Source organism: Dreissena polymorpha, chromosome 6, assembly GCF_020536995.1.
Source record: "Dreissena polymorpha isolate Duluth1 chromosome 6, UMN_Dpol_1.0, whole genome shotgun sequence".
In the NCBI taxonomy this organism is placed as follows: Eukaryota; Metazoa; Mollusca; class Bivalvia; order Myida; family Dreissenidae; genus Dreissena; species Dreissena polymorpha.
The window spans coordinates 98,119,272-98,141,137 of NC_068360.1; the positions used below are offsets into that span (position 1 = coordinate 98,119,272).

General features: G+C 35.5%; 1 protein-coding gene across 1 annotated transcript; it reads left to right on the plus strand.

The window, feature by feature from the left end:
- The first annotated feature begins 223 nt into the window (after positions 1 to 223).
- On the plus strand, positions 224 to 4,931 carry LOC127836669 (uncharacterized). The gene is made up of 8 exons (XM_052363366.1): positions 224 to 430; positions 561 to 865; positions 962 to 1,277; positions 1,499 to 1,797; positions 2,538 to 2,645; positions 3,583 to 3,625; positions 3,774 to 3,826; positions 4,584 to 4,931. The coding sequence occupies exons 4-8, from the start codon at positions 1,602 to 1,604 to the stop codon at positions 4,784 to 4,786; spliced, it is 603 nt and encodes a 200-aa protein (XP_052219326.1). The 5' UTR covers positions 224 to 430; positions 561 to 865; positions 962 to 1,277; positions 1,499 to 1,601; the 3' UTR covers positions 4,787 to 4,931.
- Positions 4,932 to 21,866: the final 16,935 nt, after the last annotated feature.

A 21,866-nucleotide genomic window follows, 5' to 3' on the forward strand; every position in this document is an offset into this window, starting at 1 on the left:
GCATAGCCAATAATAAAATGAACACAACATTCGGTGGGATTATCAACGGAACAAATCAGGCCAGTTTTTATCTAGACGTCTTAAGTAGCCTGCTATTTTGTTTGAAGTTTTGTATTAAATGGCATTTCTTAAGAAATCAAGTAGTTGTAAGCATGGCCTGTTTTGGTTTTATTGCAAAAAGAACTTGATATAAACAAAACCCTTTTTTTCAGCACCAGCCCCTACACACCTGGGAACCCAGCGAAGACGAGATTCATGTGGTTCCACGCAAATACCTCAGCAGTTGGATCGCATCAAAAACTGTCTCTGTCTAATATGCAGCTCTCAGGCGAAGGATACTATAAATGCAGAGTTAACAACACTATGGACCCTACGGGACGTGCCAATCAGGAGGCATACGACGAAACAACAATTTACGTGGATGTGCAATGTAAGTAAAAAATGAAAGTTTAGTACATGCGATTATAACATAGAAAGGATGCGTATTTAACACCAGTGTATAAAGTACGAAAGGCAATATTACGCACATTTTTGTATTTATACATGTGTTTATATTTTAGTATCTGAGAAGATACGTAGATTTTATGCCGAAGGGTCAGTTTTCGCGTCCAGTGTAACTATCAACGAAAGTCAGACTGTGGCGCTACTCTGTGAAGCTGACAGCGACCCTTTAGCAAAACTAGAATAGAAATCGTTAATTTTACAAAAAGTGATGAGCGCTTATTGGTGGAAGCGCACAACAACACAATATTTGCTCGTGTGGCGAACGCACGATGTGAATATGATATAGGAGTCTACCAATGTAGAGGAAAGAACATCCATAATGCAGTTAACCAGGTTCGCGAGGTAAAGATCAGAATTACATGTAAGTGAAGTTAATATAGGCCATTTGTCAAACATATCTCTTAATTTCTTATAGATATGAATAAGCTGCTTCATATTTGTTATTTTATATAATCAGGTTCCCCAAGACCTTCTCCATTCGCTCCACCGATTCCTATAGCATAAAGAAGAAGAAATTCATCAGCTATTTTATCGTTAACCATCGTGGCCTATCCTCCTCCAAATGACGTATCATTATGTTTGGCGTAAGCAGGTAGATGGTGAATGGGTAACACTGCACAATAACAGCAGATTTCTAATTCGCACATCAAACGACAGTCTGCGAACAACCCTTTCAATATCTAAACTACAAATTGACGATTTTACAAATTAATCGGTTCGTGTGAACACTAACTTCGGATCTACAGAAGAAACATTTGTCATTCGAGCAAATGGTATGCTTATTAATCACTTGCTAAGGTTCATGGCACTCTAGTTGTTTGTGATAATATGGTTAAATGATATATTGAATAGACTATCAAGCAATACTTGTGTTCTGCAAACTTTTTTTTTAGTTATTAACGTTTATAGTATCCCTCTTTATGATAATATTGACAAACAGTCCACGGTGAGGATGCATGAAACATTAACAGAATGATTGCATGGTATTTAACAGTTCAGCTCTCTTTGACGCAACAACTTCTTGTCGTCGACGCCATGGAGACTGAAAGTTCCGTCACAGTTCAATGGACACTTGGATTTAATGGGGGTGAAGACCAATGGTTCGTGATCGGTTACAAAATGCAGCAGACGAATCCTGGACCTACATTAATGTATCTTCAACAGTTAGTCAATTGAGTATTGGTGAATTAGTTGCTGGCACAACGTATGCAGTAAAAATGTATGCAGAGAATTTAATTGGAAACTCGGATGAGACTCCTGTATTAAGTGTTAAAACAAAGTCTGTTATTTCGGGTATGTATTAATGTTTTGCATTTGATAGTTGGCTATATTCAAATACTATTAAATTACATGCTTTAAATTGGTGCGATAAACACCCGGACGACATTAATACGCATTTGCATATTCAATATACTGTATCAGTAGGCTTCATATTGAGAATTGGTGTTGGCAGCAGAGACATCGCATCCGAAACAAGAAATATCATGATTGTTAGTTCGAATAAGAATAACATATATTTAAACCAATAATTACAGTGCACAATTTTATAAGGAAAAAGCACATATTTAACAATATAATATTTATTTTGACAAAAACAAATGGTGACATCAATTGTCAAATGAATAGAAAATCCTAATGGACACTACCAACACGTTTAATTGAGGATGGAAACAAAGTTTACTTAACATATAACACTATGATAGATTAGACCAATAAAACTAAAAATATTGTTCTTGAAAGAGTTAAAACAAATAAATTATATCAATGTATGTAATATTTAGATATTTAAAAAGAACATTCTATTACTTTTAACGTAAAACCTTCGATTAAAACAATCACGTGGATCTGCTATATTAATGGTTATTTGGACATTCCCGAGTTAGCAATTAATTTCCACAAACGACATTTAAAAATTCATCTTTATGTGAAGGCCATCATTTAGAATTGTATTTTTTAACGAGACACTGTATAGACACAGATAAATCAAGGGAGATGTTTTAATATAAACTCGCTTTGATTATGCATTTAATTAGATCAACGATCTTCTCCATCAGTCGGGGCTGCAGCGGGAGATGCTGTTGGCGGAACGCTCCTTGCATTCATCTTGGTGATGCTCTGGAAATATAGAAAAGCCTTTAAACGTATGTATATATTGGAAATACCGTTGATGTTATGGTATAAACAAATAGCATTGTAAACTTTATTTATTTGTTGAACAGTAAGTAACTTGGCTCAATAAGGTTTTAAATACTTAGCGAAAACTTGATTTAACATTCCCCGCCGCAATATTTGGTTTGCTTATCCTAAGTACTGGTACCATGTGTGACAATTTTGTAACAAAAAGTTAAAGTTTAACCAATACATGGAGCGGGATTCACCGTTAGGCCAACATTTTAAACATTAATTTTACGGGAGTCACTGTCCAACTTTTAGAAAATTGAATATGCAGTTAAAAGGAACAGTTGTAAATTGTATTAAATTTCAATGGCGACTTGCCATATATTACAAAGAACATCTACTAGTGATGACTTTCCAAAGTAATTTGATTTACTTTAATGAAATTTATTCAAATATGTTGAAATTAAGTCATTTTTCATTTAACCTATCTGTGTTTTATGGGAAGCTTTTTAGTTTTGACTGCTAATACGATATTATTTAAAAAAAACAAAAAGGCCATCTTAACAAAGTGTATGTGTGTTTGCAGTACTGTGTTAAAAATCGATTGTATTTTAATGATTGTTGATCTCCCAATACAACGTTAAACTAAAAAACACGTTTTTTTCAAATTAAAAAATGGTTGGCTTTAACCTGAATTTTTAAGGATTTTAATAGAAATTAATCGCGGAATCGGGGAAGCCTCAATAAACATAAAATTAGCAGATCCGTTTAATATTTTGAATGTAAAGCTTTTTACTTTTTTAGTGTAAGACGTTTATTTCTTTAAATGTACCATTGTTGAAATGTTAAATACAGTGTTACTCATTTATGTTAACGCATGTATCAAACCAATTGTTTATGTATGTGTATCAGCTCTTATTGTGTAATTGTTTTAATATACATTTTGTGTGACATGTGCAGGTAAACCTGGCGAAGCTCATTACGATGACCTGTTCAATAAACAGTATGTTACCATTTTATTTGTTTGGATGAACCTTCCATTTTGCAATATTTGTTTCCAACTCATTGACATTGTACGTTAACATTGTTAAGTTGTTTATTAGTCTGCGTGATGAATGCAACGCTATAAATCAGGACATGTCTTGCTTCAGAGCCAATGTCCTTGCTGCCAATACGAGTTCCGAATATGAAACCTACAAAGTCGGTAAGATATTAGGGATAATGTGTTCTGTGGTTTGTGTGTGGACGAACATATGGATCATAACTCATGTCGTAGAACAGCGTTATCGCGCGTTTTTTTTTATAATACTTAACTTATTGATTAATTGCAATGCCATCTAATGCAGCCTGAGTTGTTATCACCATACAGTGCTAGTTTCCACAGTTATTAAATTTGAATAGTCAATAAATACTACATTAATTTGGTTATTCTTTTCCCGCTTACTAAGACACATATTGGCCACTTGATATAATATTCTGGTGAAAACAAGATTTAAGTATCACTGAAAGGATATTGTAAGTTTATTGTGCAATGAACTTTATGATACAATGGAGACTCTGACTCTGTCAGCATCGACATTTTTATTTATGCCTCGGAGATTGAAAATTCAGGCCGCATGAAATACTTATTTCACTATATGAACGCGCATTACATAAAATGATGAAAATTTGAACAAATATTTTCAGTTTTAGAGAGATGGGTATAATAAAATACTAAAACAGTTTATTTATGCCATTTAATTTAAACAGTTGTGTAACTTTAAATGTCCAAATTATCGTGTTTATTTAATATAAGATACTAGTTTCTAATGCCTAATTAACACAAGATAAAAGATGCAACACAATATCAATAATAAAAAATGCGCATTTTTATAGTGAATGTCAATCATGTTGGGTTTCCAACCACATAAAGGCGACCAAAACACTTCGATGAAATGAATGCAACCCATTATTTATTTCAGAATCACAGCACACAAACCAGTACGAGACATTGGCTGAAACTTCTTTTCACGAATATTCGGTGTTATCACCTGGCGGCAAACAGGATTATAGTGTAACGAACCGTGTAACTCAAGTTACTGAAACTGATCGTGATATCGTGAATCAGGAAAACGCCTATGTTTGTTTGCATTTTCAGAAATATAAATATCGTTTCATTTTGTAATTGGAGTGATTACATCAATTTATTTTTATAGCGCACATTAAAGTATTCACACATTGAACGTTGTTTGATTAGAATTTTTAATGATAGTTAATTGTAAGTATGTGTTGAATGTGTATTGTATTAATACAAGCAATATTGGAATTTAGATTGTTTAATATTTTTTTATTTATAATGAAACATATAGAGATAAATTTAATTGACCATAATAAATAAAGCATACATGTATTTAATTTACGATACGAATGCAGCTTTTAAATTCAACTAATCAACGCTTGTTATTATCCACCCGTTTTTGTTGATGAAATAACTACTTTATTTTTATAAAAATGAACATAAAAAATATCTTATAGTTATAAAATAATAAGTTAACGATGTGAAGAGGAATATTAAACGGAACGAGTGAATATAACAGTAACAGATATTACACCATTTTATTGCATATAGTAAACATATGCATGACGAAAATCTGTTAAATAATAAAAGCGTTCACCAATTAAAGGGATACAACTCAAATATATTTGTACACTAATGTTATTGATATCGTAATGCTATTATTTTACTTAAACTTTATGAATATACACGAACGACATGTATTTCATGATTAACAGTATTTCACAGATATTACTAAATCGATGGTGGTTATTTGAATTAATTAAACACCCTTTGAATCATATCTTAAACGTAAGATCGTTCGTAGCAGATTATTAATGTTCATGTGTTTGTTACCAGTGTTATTTTGAGAAACTGTAATGTTTTTTTAGTATGTGCATGTTTTGAATATAAAACATTTGTTTTATCGATCATGGAAATTGTTTTTTTACGAGGGAGTTTTCCACTAATTGAAATGAGCAGTTTCTATCCATTCACTACAGACACAAAAAGTAAAACAAAATCAAACAATCAACGTGCAGCTAGTGTTTTAAAACTATTCAAGCACCAGTGACAATTTGACGACGAAAACATAATTATTAACCATGTAAAATAAAAATACAATTCAAAATGTATTGTGTTCATTTAATGTGCAGTATTTGTTTTGCTTGTTTTTTTATGTAACTGTTGAAAAATGATTTAAGGACTGAGTGTTCAATCATCTTTTTAACTCTTTGTTTTTATGAACATGTTAGTATGTTAACACTACCCAGACAACAACACCATTATCATTTTGTCGGTACATATATATATATATATATATATATATATATATATATATATATATATATATATATGTGTGTGTGTGTGTGTGAGTAAAAGTGTAACGTGAATCCGGAATAAGATATCAATATATTGAAAAAGTAAACAAACGTTGCATGGGTATAAGAAAAAATGTATTTAATTATGCCGACCGATTTCGCACAGCTCATCAGGGCATATAAAAATATACACAATAACGTCAAATTGTCAAAGTAACAACGTCAAATGACGTTGCTTATATTATGACGTCATACGTAAAATTATTACAAATTTAACAGTGGCTTAAATAAATACAAACAAAATGTTCTTTTGATAAACTAGCTGACACAGAGTCCGAATATAACTTAAAAAATGGAAATATTTTAAATTTTGGTTCCATTTTAGAACATTCATCAAGATGCTTGCTTAATGGCATTTATCTTGTTCAGGGATCGCGCATTTCTTGTTCATGAACAGTTCGTCGTGTACGCAGTTTATCTCCAGTTTGTCCAATGTGATATTTATTGCAACCACTACATACTAAGACATAAATAACATTTTTAACATCGCATGACAATTCTGTTTTTATTTTAAATATTTTACCATTAAAATTAAAGTTGTCGTCTTCTATCATGTAACCACACATGCAGCATCTTGGATCGTTACATTTTTTTCACAGTGGGCTGGACTGTGTTAAAACTAGATTTTGTGAGTAAATGCTTTAAATTAGGTTATTGTTCTTTTACACTTTTTATTTTTGCATTTTTTCAGTTGGTATTGTTTTAGGCAAATGGCCGATTGCCTAAACGATAATGGAGAAACAAGAGAATACATTCAAACCGAACGCTAAACATCAAATATGTTGAACGCATTTATGGGGGCGGGGGATTCGAGCTTAAATCGATGAAGGCGTAACAAATCTGACGTTCCCAAATAATAATAATTCAATGATTAACTATATTCGTTTCCGTGAGTCGGTTAAGAGGCCAATTCATTAAACCGAAGCTATACAAATTGAAACATACTTTAATGTACATGTGTAGAGTTCCGCACATCATGAATACGGTTACAATGGTTGAATGCTTATAATATAACATTATTAATTTAGTTAACATGAACGATGTAACGCTCACACCAGGCCTTCTTTCAATTTCGATCTCAAAATCGTCCAAATCGGTTACATCGAAAGTTTATTCACGAGGTGCCGTACAACACTAGCCACTACTTTGTTTACGGACAAAGACACACCATCAAAATACACAGATAGTGCGAATATCACAAAAAGAAGCATAAGAAACGTAGCAGGAGTAGCGACCACATGCATTCATTGATGATCCGTGCAATAGATGATCATGGCTACATCGTATACGTTTTTCGTACTCGCAAACGGGTACGGGGAACAATATCAGACGGGACCTTTTCGATAAAAAACTAACCAGAAACAGTTATATTACTTTTCGTTAACATATATAAAACGATTTACGTTCTAACACTAATCTTAATTATTTAAATACAGTTCCTTAAAAATACCAACTGTTTTCTACTGACTCGAAAGTTATCATCTCAACTTAAAAAAGAAGTTGTATTTTTAATCACACGCGAAGTTTAGTAATGATACAGTCAAACATATTAATATTGCAAAAATGTTCACAGTGTAGAAAATGAAATATTTTCTACATAACTAACAGTTTGAAACCATAGGAGTGTTATTGTAACATGCTATGCAACTTTATAAATGCATTTTATGAATGTTAACGATTTAACTATGAAAAAAAACATAAACGCTGAAATGGTTATCTAAAACGTATCGTTACAATAACTACTATATGTTACGGAAGAAACGAATCTGCCTTAACAATTATCTGTCCCGAAATAAATGGTACCTGACAATTATATTACAAACAATACAAACAAGGATTCCATTGGGGTCATCGTTATTGGATATCAACTCCCTCTTAAACTGGAAATCAGACTAGTAATACAAACGTATCCTGTACAAAAAATAATAATTCATGTTGATCTGTAATGTCTAGTTTCAGTCAAACGATCATAACAGGAAAACTGGTTATATACCGTGTCTTTGTGCGGCCCTATATCATATAACCATAAACAAACATACATACGAAATCGTTTGTGTACACAACACAATTATCCTGCATCTTACGGAATGGATGTGCAGTAAGTGGAACACGAGCGGTAAACATAGTTTTGGATGATGATTCTACGAAAGAAATGTAAACGTATGAATCTATTGGGTTCAGTTATGTTTATTCCTCAAAACTAGCATCAACAAATATTTACGAATGTATCGGTACATACAGTGGGGTTATGGATTTTATTCCGCAAATAAGGGTTTGCATAGGGATGAATATTTTTGGGGATAATCTCTAACAATCCGTTTTTAGTGATTAATCCCTAACAATCCCTACAAGTTTTTTGGGGGGATTTTTTGGGATTAATAGGAATGCTAGCACTCTGCGCATGCGGACGGATGAAAAGTTGGGGTTAAGAATGTAAGCTTTTGATAGTATTACGCATGCGTAGGGCTGAAAAGGCGGAGTAATTATCGCTAGCGTAGCTCGCGATAATGACTCCGTCTTTTAGCCGTACGCATTCGCAGTACTATAAAAGCTACAGTAAACGCGGCCATCTTATCTACGTTCCTAAATGTGCGTATAATATAAATATCTTTTATATAAAATTTCAAATGTTAAAGGCCTCAATAAAAAGAAGTTATCACTCTACTCATAGTGCAAAGTATCCTTGGATGTTTTCATCGCTTTGGTTAAAAGAAAATCAAGTACATTATTAGATTAGATTATTTTGTAATCACTATCGGTGTTATCAACGTATGTCGTGGCTCTTTTCGAAAGGCTCAGTCAATACTAGCCATATATTAATCATGTTGGTATCTTTTCAAACGTTACATTCAATCCATTGTGTGGTGCAAATTTAATTTGCATTTCTTTTTACAAATTTCTAATTTGTATTAGCTCAAAAACATTTCAATATTTGTCATTTTTTAATTTTGTAACCACTATCAATTTGATCAACATATGTCGCAGCTTTTTCGAAAGGATCAGTCAATACTAGCCCTACATTAATCATGTTGTTAATTTTTCCTGTGTATAATTGTGTACGGTTCAATGAGCATATTTCCATACTTATGTTTTAAATTAATATTTTTTCTATATTTTCAGTGCGCTGAAAAGAAGCAAAAGAGGGTCTCTTGCTCTTTAGACGAAAAGTTTGAACCCGCAAAGGAAAATGTCATGACGCCAGCGAAACTTGGACGTACAAACCCAGGTCATTTCCACATTAAGAACTGTTAATGGTTGAAAAACATTGTGGACTTTTAATAGTGCTGGCATACATGGGTGATCACAGCTATGCCAAGGATACTGATACTGATTCAATACGGAAATTTGATTCCTTTCTTTTCCTGAGACGTACCTTCTCTATTCTATATTCTTGTTTACTAGATAAAGCAGTGGCGACAACAAACTTCACAAGCATTCAGACTTGTCTAAGACAAAAGAAAATTCAATCTGAATTAGTTTAAAATATTAAATGAATAAAATTTAACTGTTGCATGTTTTCATAAATGAACACATTCCAAGAGTGAATATCTCTGCTAAACTCAAACGTGACTGTTAGTTCTTTGATCATGTAAATCAAAATTCTGTTCCCAGAACTCATTATAAATATAAATTGTTCAAACTTGTTAAAACAAGATAATTTGGTATTTAATTTTAATAAGCTTTTTGTGTATTGCTGTAGGCTTTGAATAAATCTTCTGCATCACCATGTCAGGAGGAACTTCAGTCTTTTGTTGTTGAAATAATAAATAGAAAATTGTTAGCCTTATTATTAAGTTCTATTTCACATTGCAAATAGTTACTTGTGCAAAATCTTTTTTAAACATGTGATTTTTTCACATGCTATTTTAAAATATTTTTTCTAACTGAATGCTCATTACACTTAGTAACATGAATGTATTGTTACACATACTCTTAAAATTAAATAATACCAAGATTACCTATCATGCATGTACTAATGTGTATGTTTCAGTGATTACTGATTTATACTGAGAAAAAAACATAAACGACTTTTATGAATTGCCTTGCCTTCAAATTCTGCTGATTTTTATTCAATACTTGAACACGAAATCACGAAAAGACTTTCATTACTACTATGGATATCATGTTCAAAAGGAGTCCAACAGAATAATATAATGGCATGCGAACCTTCATTGTCTCGGATGATAAAGAACAAATATACATTTTAAATTGTACGCAATTGACAGGCGTTGATAATGTTGATATTTTTCACACAGCAGAGTAACATTTTTAATTAATTAAAAGACCGGTCTTTGCTATAAGCACATATGTGCGATATACAATGGCAATTGAAACCCTGAGAAACAAATGGTATTGTTACTCGTCAACGCATCCGGTAATTGGGTTCCGTGTAGCATACTGCGTTTAAATATTACTATTTTTTTATTAACAAGACACACAAGGCAAAATTGAACAAATATGTATTTGTTTATTAAACAACAAAACTCGAATATTGCGAAACAACTATCGACATACATAAGCGAGATCGCTCGCAATCGAATAAATCGATCTGCTTTCCTTCAACTACATGAAGGTTAGTTTAGCTGCACAGGTTCTGAGCGACTCTGTTGATGAATATTAAAATGACATGCGAAACTTTCGGAGGGTTATAAGAAAAAATATACATTTTGAGTTGTTTGCACTTAACATGTCTTGATAATGTTGCTATTTTAAACAAAACATGGTAACAGTTTAATTATATTAAAAGACCGGTCTTTTGTACATGCACAAACGTGCGATAAACAACGGCAATTTTACCCTGGCGAAACAACCGGCAAATAATAGTCATCAAAGGGTCCGATAGTTGAGTCCCCGTTCGACATACTGCGTAATAATTAGACTAATTAATGATTGATTTTGAGATCAACAACGCAACACTTAAACGAATAGGTACTTGTTTATTTAACATATCATAATTTGAATCCGAAAAAACGTAACCCGCTCAATAAGGAAATCCCTCGAGATCGATATCGTGTATCCGCATTATCGCTACACAGACACCAATCGATCGAGATTATCAAATATCGCGCACCGGTTTTTTTTTTTCGCGTGCTGTAACTGGATATCGCGAGGTCGCTAATCCCTTTGTTTGTATCACAGGCAACAGTATCATAAATTTGCCCCCCCCCCCGGAACCCTACCCCCCCCCCCCCCCCCGAGCTTACCCCAGGGATTCCAGATTGTTAAATGTACACTTATTGTGTATGGTTTGACTTTTCAACAACGAATATTGACAAAAATTCATTGTTTGAAAAAATAACCCGCGTATAGGTATTATATATACACAAGGTATGAAACGCACTATATGCCTATTGCTGAAAGATTGTGTAACAATGGACGTGACCGTTATCATCGAAAACACACATGTTCCCATGCAGTTGCCGACAAAATGCAACTGGATTCGTTAAAAGACAGTAAATGCAACGAGATGTAAATGTCACGTCCATTGTTCCACAATCTTTCAGCAATAGGCATATAATGCGTTTCATACCTTGTGTATATATAATACCTATACGAGGGTTATTTTTTCAAACTATGAATTTTTGTCAATATTGAAAAGTCAAACCATACACAATAAGTGTACATTTAACAATTTGGAACCCCTGGGGTAAGCTCGGGGGGGGAGGGGGTAGGGTCCCGGGGGGGGGGGGCAAATTTATGATACTGCTGCCTGTGGTTTGTGTAGGTCCCTAGTCCATTGCAACAGTTAAAATAATACGGACAAAACTTGGGTGGACCTACAAACAAGCGTCTTATTGCAAACTGATAAGCTCAAAAAAATTGTTCTGTGAGGAAGCATTTTGCATTAGAAATGTTGCGGGCAAGAGAAGAATTCATAGATGTTATTTTTACAGTTATGTTTGTAATGATAACAATTTAAAACAATTTATAGTGTATATAGTAATTAGTATACAAGGTCCCTTTGACATAATGTCATGATAGGGATACTATATGCCCACAACATCAATTGGTCTGGTTTAAATCTGGAAAAAGTATCTGAAAATGTATATCCGAAATCATGGAAAATTATGTTATAATATATACCTTAGGCATTATATACCTTAGGCATTGTATGTTCCCTTAGACAATGTTTTTTTGAAACGGAACATACGAGTTTACTCAATTGATTGTATCGTTTGCTATGTTGTTGTTTTGTGTGCATTTTTATCAGACATTTTTTTCATCGGTGTCAACTATTGTCAATCTGTGTTAGTCATGACCAATGTTTTTTATCGTTGTCGACGCGATAATAGCTTAGAAACATGCACGGAATCAAACAAATATCTGTATATCAAAGACCAATTATAAACCAGTGCGTGCAGTCACCTTAGCAGACAAAACAAAGGAACTGCTATTACATTGATAACACAATGACACAGATAATAGATCTATATGTACATAACAGGCCTCAAGTCTCTTAAATTGTTTTGCGATGTTTTCACTAACAGTTTCCAAAATTGACCACCCTCATTAATTGCGGACGCGTCTTAAATCCGCTGTTAACAAGTGTTTGATTCTTTTTGTGACGTGCAATAAACCGGTGCTGACTGCTTATGAGACTGCAGCGATTGGTTTATCACCATTTTTGAAATGGAGTTGCTCAGGCCAAAATCGACTTGCCCTGGGCTCACGGGCAAACACGATTTCCATTCCTGACCTTTAAATGTTTGTTTTTGATGTATACCATAATATTATGAGTAAAAATTGATGATTCGAAATAAACTAAATTAATTAGTAATAGTGTTGTGTTTCTGTTTATGCTTAAAATATATTTAAACTGGCATTAAATGTTTTACAAAACTTAACATTGTTTTTGATGTATATCATGATATTTTGCATAAAATTGATGATTTGAAATAAAATAAAAAAAAATAATTAGTAAATGTGTTGTGTTTCTGTTTAATGATCAGTTAAAAAGAGCTTAGATGTTTATTGGCACATTCTTTCAAATAAACAAGGATGATACATTCTAAAGGATGACACATTCCACCCATGCAATTAAGCAAGAATCTTTCACAAGAATGTCTAAGGGATTCACACCTGACCATTTTCACATCCTGTCCATATCCTGCCCAGTCCCAAGGTCATGAAACAAGTTAGTTTTGATTTGACTTTCATTGCTTAATGATCATTTTGAAATGTATATTTTACAGTTTGGAAATATTTATATTAAATTCAAAATTAATAATCAATATTCAAAATTTGGGTTGCTACACATTTAAATCACACACTTATTTTAGCAATATATTTCAATTTCTTACATTCATTGTGATCTAAATCTTTAGCAGTTTAACTTTAAAAAATAATCCATTGAATAATCTAGTAACTTTTTACATTTTGTACATAAATACTTTGGCATAAGTTAATAAAAAGTAGCTTAGAATGTTTATAATACATGTACATACTTAATTCAAATTAATGTATGGATTTATTTTGAAATATAATTCTTAATGACTTTATTGTTGCAATGATAATCTTCCTTTCTCCATTGATGAGCTTGATTGATCACTGACTGAATTGGTTCCAAGGTTGATATCACCGAGGAGTGGCAATGGTGGATAAGCTCCCATTGTCTATAAAATGCTTCTCAATGGTGGGCGTAAAACATAGCCTCTGTCAACTCCAGCTCCTGGCCTGCGCGTGTGGCTTGTCTATAGCCCGGCGGAACTGCTACTACTGACAGGAGAAGGGGCAAAGGCGGATCCGTGGCGCCATAACCACATGCTTCGGGCAGATGAACTTGCTATTCTTGGAAGACATTTCATCTAAGAGAGGGAAAACTCTGACTTCAAACCTCCGCTGCCTTGCGGCCATACCCCTCCATGGGAAAGTGCTAGGTGAAGGATATCACTGATATAAAAACCAAGGACAGAGTAGGTTCTCAAGCCATGGTAGGCCGCTATTCTTGAGGAGGAGGACACCCCCATGAGTAAAAACCTCAACCACCGAAGTCGGCGAATGTCAGCCAGAAATGGCGTGGGAAGTCAACCGGACATTCACGCATAACCCATCACATGGGCGTTCAACTAACGTTGGAAAGATGTGGTGTCGTCCTGCTGAATCGTAGACAGGGTAGGGCGACATCGGGACCCGAGCCTCGAAGGGGCCCACCACATGCTACTGACTGCGGCTCTGATACTCCTGCAGTGACTAGGGGAGGACAGAGTACAGATACTAGCAACGCACAATCCCTCCGCATCATGCACTGGAATGCAGAGGGTCTGCAGCGTAAAAAGCTAGAGCTGCAAAATTTCCTAAAAACCAACAGCATCGACATCTGCTGCATCCAAGAAACCCATCTAAACGAGAATCACAGGTTTTTCATCAGAGGGTATGAACTCTATAGACAAGATAGACCGAATAGACCAAAGGGAGGGGTCTGCACCTTTGTGAAGAACAGTATACCATCAGTGGAGAAACAGCGCTCCTGTGACTCTGACACAGAATACATCAGTGTTGAGGTAATTCTTCCTGACAAGAATCTGACAGTGCTCAACCTCTATAGTCCTCCAAACAAACATATTGAACTACCCCAACTTGAAGCAAATCCAACTAACTGGATAGCTGTAGGCGACTTCAACAGCAATTCTCCTAGTTGGGGGTACAAGGAGCTAAATGCCAAAGGCAAAGACAAGCAGCCCAGACTTAGCTATTGCCACAGATGATATTCTGAAAATATCTCAACGGGAAGTGTCATCACAACTAGGAGGTAGTGACCATCGACCGACCATTATCACGGTACAGAAAAACATCACCAGAGAAGGCAAACTACCACCAAGTTGGAATTACAAGAAAGCCGATTGGGAAATCTTTAAAACACTGGCAGACAGAAATTGTGCCGACATCATCACACAGACATCAGACATGGACATGGCTGCAAGCTTATTCACTGAAGCAATTCTCAACGAAGCTCACAAATCTATCCCAAGAGGTAGAAGGCGGGACTACAAACCCTTCTGATCACCTGAGCTAGACAAACTCTACAACCAACTGAGCGAAGCCAGAGAAGAAATGGAAGAAAATCCTTCAGAGCAGAACATCCTGAAAAGCAAACAACTGAGAGAACGTTCTAAAGAAGAGAAGGCTAAACAGGCAAGGGAAAGCTGGCAGGAAAAAACGGCATCTCTGAATCTCGAAAAAGACACAAGAAAGCTTTTGCATCTCACCAATCTGCTGAATGACGACAACCGCCGACAGAAGAAAACTGCTCTCCTGGTAGATGGCACACCTGTCATTGAAAAGGCAGCCGCAAATGTTTTTGCCAAAGTCTACGAGGCAGAGAGTAGAGTAAACCTCCCACAAGAAAGAATCAGAGATGTAAGACGAGAGACCAAAACACTCTCAAATCACATGGCAGAAGAAGAAGTAAGCCCATACATGGCAGATAGTCTCACCATGCACGAGTTACAGACAGCCTTGAAGAAGCTGAAGAAGAAGAAATCCTCAGGCGCAGACGGCATCACAAAAATGAAATGCTGACACATCTAGGTCATAAAGCAAAGACTACTCTTCTACACATCTTCAACCTAAGCTGGCACTGTGGCAAATTCCCATCGAAATGGAAAGAAGCTCACATCATTCCTATTTTCAAAAAAGGTAAAGACAAAAGCAAACCAGAAAGTTACAGACCAATAAGTCTACTTAGCTGCACTGGCAAACTTCTGGAAAGAAAAATCAACAAGCGGCTTGTCTGGCACCTAGAGTCAAACAATCTACTTGTCCCAACACAGACTGGCTACCGACAACACCATAGCACAGAAGACAAACTAGCCTACTTCACACAAGACATTGAAGAGGCTTTTCAAGAAAAAGAGAAGATGCTGGCTGTCTTCTTTGACCTCTCAAAAGCATTCGACAAAGTCTGGAAGGAAGGTCTGCTTCTAAAACTCCTTCAAAATGGTGTGTCAGGAAAACTTCACAAATGGATCAAGGGCTATCTATTCAACAGAACAGCAAGAGTCAAACTTGACAACACTCTCAGCCAACAAGTTAAAATGAGAGAAGGGGTGCCACAAAGGGGAGTTATATCCACCACATTGTTCCTCGTATACATTAACGACCTTGTGTCGAATCTACCAAGATACGTATTGAACACCCTACATGCTGATGACCTTGCCATTTGGAGCTCAGAGACAAGTGCTGGCACTGATTCTGTCAGAATCCAGACAGCTGTTAACAAGGTAGAGGAGTAGACAGACAAGTTGGCATTAAATATCAACAAAACCAAAACAGTCATTATTCTCTTCTTACTATCTACTTCCATAGAGAGAATCAATCTAACCTTAAACAAAACCCCAGTACCACAAGTAGAAACAACAACATTCCTTGGAGTAACGCTTGATTCGCGCCTGACATGAAACACACACCTAGACAAACTACAAGAAAGATCCATCAAAAAGACAGCCATTATGAAAAAGCTTGCTGGTACAACCTGGTGAGCCAATAGAAAATTTTTGACACAGATATACACGGGCACTGTAAGACTAATAGCCGAATATGCCTCTTCATCAAGGATAGCAGCCTCCAAATCCAGCAAGAGCAAACTTGACAAGGTACAAAACTCATGTCTGCGCATCATACTAGGAGCCATGAAAACTACACCAATCACAGAAATGGAGAAAGCAGCCAATATAGAACCATTAGAAACAAGGCGACAATACAAAGCTCTAGAACAATCGGAGAAAGCACGGATACTTCCATCCCACCCCATCCACTCAAAGCTACAGAAGAGACCAAAATGTAGACTCAAAAGACAAAGTCTCAACCACGTTGTCAAACAACTAATCAGTGAAAAGGGAGTGACAGTAGACACGGACATCGAACCACTCACCCCAGACACATGGATCCCTAGACAACAAACCCCAACCATCAGAGTCGATGTTCCAGGAGTTGAGAACAAGGCACAAAACCCTGTCAAACTGAAATTCTGTACTCAAGACATGATCAGCCAGCGCTACCCACCACACTCATGGATCCAGGCCTATACTGATGGATCAGCAGAAAAGGCAGTCAAGAACGCTGGAAGCGGGGTGTACATAACATACCCAGCAGGACCCCCTTTTGCCTCAGCAATTCCAGTAGGTGAACAAAGCTCCAACTACAGAGCTGAGGTCCAGGCTCTTCAGTCAGCAGCACATCATGTGATTGAGCAGGGTGTACAAGAAAGCAACATTGTCTTCCTCACAGACTCACTGTCAGCCCTACAATCCCTCTCAGCAGGACCATCAGATGCCACAACAAGACAGCTGCTTGCACACATATGCCACCTGTCAGACCACAACAATGTTGTGCTACAGTTGATACCTGCCCATGTAGGCATAGCCGGCAACGAAGCTGCAGACAAGCTTGCCAAGGAGGGATCAAAAAAGGAGCAGCCCCAACCCCCAACATCATACCATGAGGCAAAAACCTTACTCAAGAACAAATTCACCACAGAATGGAATGACAAAAATGATGGATACCAACCCCAGAAAGACAGCATCGACAAACTTTACAGACACGGTCAAACCATCATATTCAGGCTCAGAACTTGACACTGTCGTCTTCAAAAGTACATGCATAGACTTGGACTTGCTAAAACAGCTTCATGTCAGTGCGGAGCCGAAGAACAAACGCCCTTCCACATACTACAGAGCTGCCCCAACCTGGAAGAGGCCCGCAAAACATATTGGCCAACAGAAACAACCCTTCAAACCAAACTGTGGGGCAGTCCAGACAACCTACGACAAACAGTGCAGTTCATCACTGAATCACAACTGCAAGTATAACGGCCATAAGAAGATGGAACGCATAAGTAAGTAAGTAACTGATTGAATTAACATTGATAATTCAATGAGTGACTTATCAAGTATATCAATAGAGGTGTTAAAAGAAGCATATTAATCCCCCAGCATGAAATATGCTGGGAGGAGAAAAGACTAGGGGGAGAAATGTCCAAGAGGGCGAAAAGACCAGGGGGAGAAAAGACCGTATACCTTTGTACTAGCATTGAAGTTTTATCAAGATGAACTCGGTAACTTAAAAGTAGTAATGGCCCCTGAATTGATTTAAATTATAAGGAATGTTATCTCTTCTGGGGCTGCTGTTTTTGTTTTGTAACTATTGTAAGAAATTTCATGAAATTTAAGATATGTGTGTATTATTTTACTGTAAAAGTGCTCTTTAGTTGTATTGAGATTAAGTCTAGTAGCTCCTAAATGACTTAAAATTGTGGGATTGTGTCTTGCTGGATCTGCTGTATAGAATCCTATTGTGTAACTTAACATTATGGATGTCACAGTTGCATTATTGTAGTGGTTCTCTAGCACGTTTCTTTGGGATGAGTTGGTTTGTTCATATTTATACTTCTTTAAATGCCAGCAAATTGATGATTGAAGGAGTATTTGCTTAATTTGTATTCTTTGCATACACATCATATAAATGTCAATTTGCTTACCTAATGGTACATGTATCATAACTATAGGTTTTATAATGTACATGTGTATCTCTGAGTATTTATTACAGATGAGACATCAATAGAAATGTCAGCAAGCTGCTCTTTCCAGTTCTATAAGAGAAGTTCATCATTGCCCAGTCTTCCAAGGAGTGCCCAAAGCCAAAGCATGCCTTGAAGGTTTGTGATATGTTTTTTACCTGCTGTTTTATTAAATGGTCTTTTAGGTCTTTGAGAGGGTGATTAATTCAATTTTGAAACCTGTGTACCACAATACATGTGAAATTTTGGTGCAGGACTGACAAAATACCAAAGCATGTCACTTTTTGTCAGTCTGATTGACTGACAAGAAATTCAGTTGCTAATGTATGAGTTGTTAAAGAAAATAGAACATAGTCTTCATGTTAAGATGCATAAGACACATAATACATTATGCAATATAATTAAAACTAATAAATTAAACAATTCCTTCTTCTTATAGTATCGAACATGTATTTGCTTTAACAGACTGACAGGAATTTGTTCGGACTGACACATTATTAAATTTAAAGTCTGTCAGATTGAATGATTGATATGTACATGTACTTACATGTACATATGTCCTTTGCAGGCTATTTTTGCTTATCAATAATAAATACACAACTTAATTAGGTAAACATGTGACGTTCTGAAAATATGTATGGTTTGTTGTATCATGAAACATACACTAACATTGCACCATTCTTTTATTGAACACCTCAAATGTTCCATATTAGTTGTGAGTGCATATTTTTCTGAAAATGGTAAAGTACTTATTGTTGCAACATCATATCTTCAATAAAAACAAAATTCCTTGTTTTTATGAGATATTCGGTATTTTGATGTATGCAAATCATCTATAATTCACTTGATTAGCTATTACTTTATTTGCAAACTGTTTTGCTCAATGCGGTGAACTCAACATAATTCAATTTATGGTCACAATTGTATTTTGGTATATGTGCGTCCGTCCTATGGTTTGTCTTCCATCCAGATAATGTTTATCTGGAGTGTTACTCTGTCATAAATTTGAAAGGGTTCGTTCGCAATCATGAGATGGCATGTCATCCGAAAGAATTGTTTGGCTATGTCAAATGTCATCGATTGTGATTTCAAAAATTGGGTATCATTTTCTTGTCCAGCTTGTCACTTTGTCACTCATTGGTTAATTTGAAATGACTTGACAATCATGATATTCACCAAAATGAGGCAATGTGTCATGAGCAAGACGATAAACTGTCTTTAATCTCAAGGTTAAACACTTGTCGGTTGAAAAAGGGTATTATTTTCTTGTCCAGCTTATTAATCTCTCGTTAGCAAGCTGAATGTAAAATAACTTTCCATAAATGTTCACAATCATAAAACAATGTGTCATGCCAAAGAGGTGAGTGGTTATAACAAAGGTCAATGTAACACTGAGGTCGAAGGAAACAATAGTGTATTATTTTATGGTGAGGCTCGTAACTTTGTCATAACACAGCGACTTGATATAAGTTCACTTCTTTCTCTTTACCTTTTGCACAATAAATCATAGTTTTTAAAGCCAACATGCTCATTGCCCCATGCTGAATTTCAGGTTCACATGTGGGGAGGCATCAGTTATCAGGGACCAACACGCTGTTGTGTTTCACTGGCATAATGGACTCCGTTTCATACCAGCAAATCTTGAAATCAAGTCTCTTGCCATTTGCCAACGGAAAATATCCAAATGGATTTCGACTTTATCAGGTATATAGTTTTCCCATCAATAATCAATTATTAATGTAACAGAATTGCATTGTTATATTATATGGAGTATATGTATGTACTGTAAAAATATTGTAGAGATATAATAATTGATGTATTTAATGACATCGTCATATGATTTTTATACTGTTTCGGAGGAATAAAATATCTCACCATTTCCTTAAGCCAACTGTGACTTGTTTTTAATTTTAAAAAAGTTTGAAATCATATTAACACCATATTGTAATTGAGTAATAATACACCCATCATCATTGGTAATGGAGACTATATAGGGGTCAATTTGTTGGTTGGTCGGTCTGTCCAGAAAACTTCATCTGATCTTCACCAAACTTGGTCAGAAGTTTTATCATACCACCGCCTTGATATCTGGCTGATATAACGTTGCCTGATATATTTTTTTACATCATAGTCAACAGGAAGTTCTTATATCAGTCAATGTTTGGAGTTACGTGGAATTTGCAATAAAGTCAACTATTTCTATCAACATTAATCAGGTTCAACAAAACAAACAATTTGATACCAAGAAAGTACATATTTTATTCTAGTTTAAAGTCATCAATCACAAAAACGTTTATTTAAAAAAAAAATCACCATAGCCCGCAATACGGAAGTTAAATGACGTCATCAATGAGACAATACATCTTAAATATCGATATAGTCATTGCACTCGTAAAATGGCGTCTCCAAACTATTCGGTGAAGTGTATTCTTCGATTAAATTTGTCGCTGCAGTCCATTCCTGATCTCCAATTCAAGATGTTAATAATTAAAGCGGGTGTACTCTTCCAATTCATAGTGCAAACAACTTTTTTTTCTCCATACGATGTTAAAAATAAGCGATTTTCCGTGTCGTCCTTTCGAACGCCGTTGCTACATGAGTGTCAACGTGTAAAAGCCGGATCAGCAAAATCAGCGTACATTATATGTATAAAAATGGATTGTCTTGCAGATTTTTAGACTAGTGTGTTATTATAAATAGAAAAACAGGTTACTGTCCCATCGTTTTGTAATATATCAGGCTCGGCATGAATGAAATAACGGCTCGGCAAGACTCGCCGTTATATTATTCTAAGCCTCGCCTAATATATATCACAAAACGATGGGACAGTAACCTGTTATTCTCTATGTTTCTAGATGATGTCTAGGTCAAGTTTGAATATGGGTCATGCCGTGTCAAAAACTAGGGCAAAGGGTCACTTAGTGCGTTTTAAACCAAAAATCTGTCCAGACCATTACTATGTCATTTATTTTTAGTTTAAAAAATGACTTTAACATTTGTTTACCATCATTAGCAGTGTATCATGCAAAAGGAGTGCATCGATATCTCCAAGTCAAAGTCACACTGGGAGTTAAAAGGTCAAAAATGGCCATAAATGAGCTTGTCCGGACCATAAATATGTCAAACTTGTAATGTGATTTTAAAATACTCTGTTCATTTTTTCACAATATTGGACAGTGTGTCATGCAAAAGATTAACATCGATATCATCAGGGTCACACTAGGAGTTCAAAGGTCAAAAACGGTCATAAATGATCAAGTCTGGGCCATAACTATGTCATTCATTGTGATATTTGAAAATGACTCAGTACATTAAT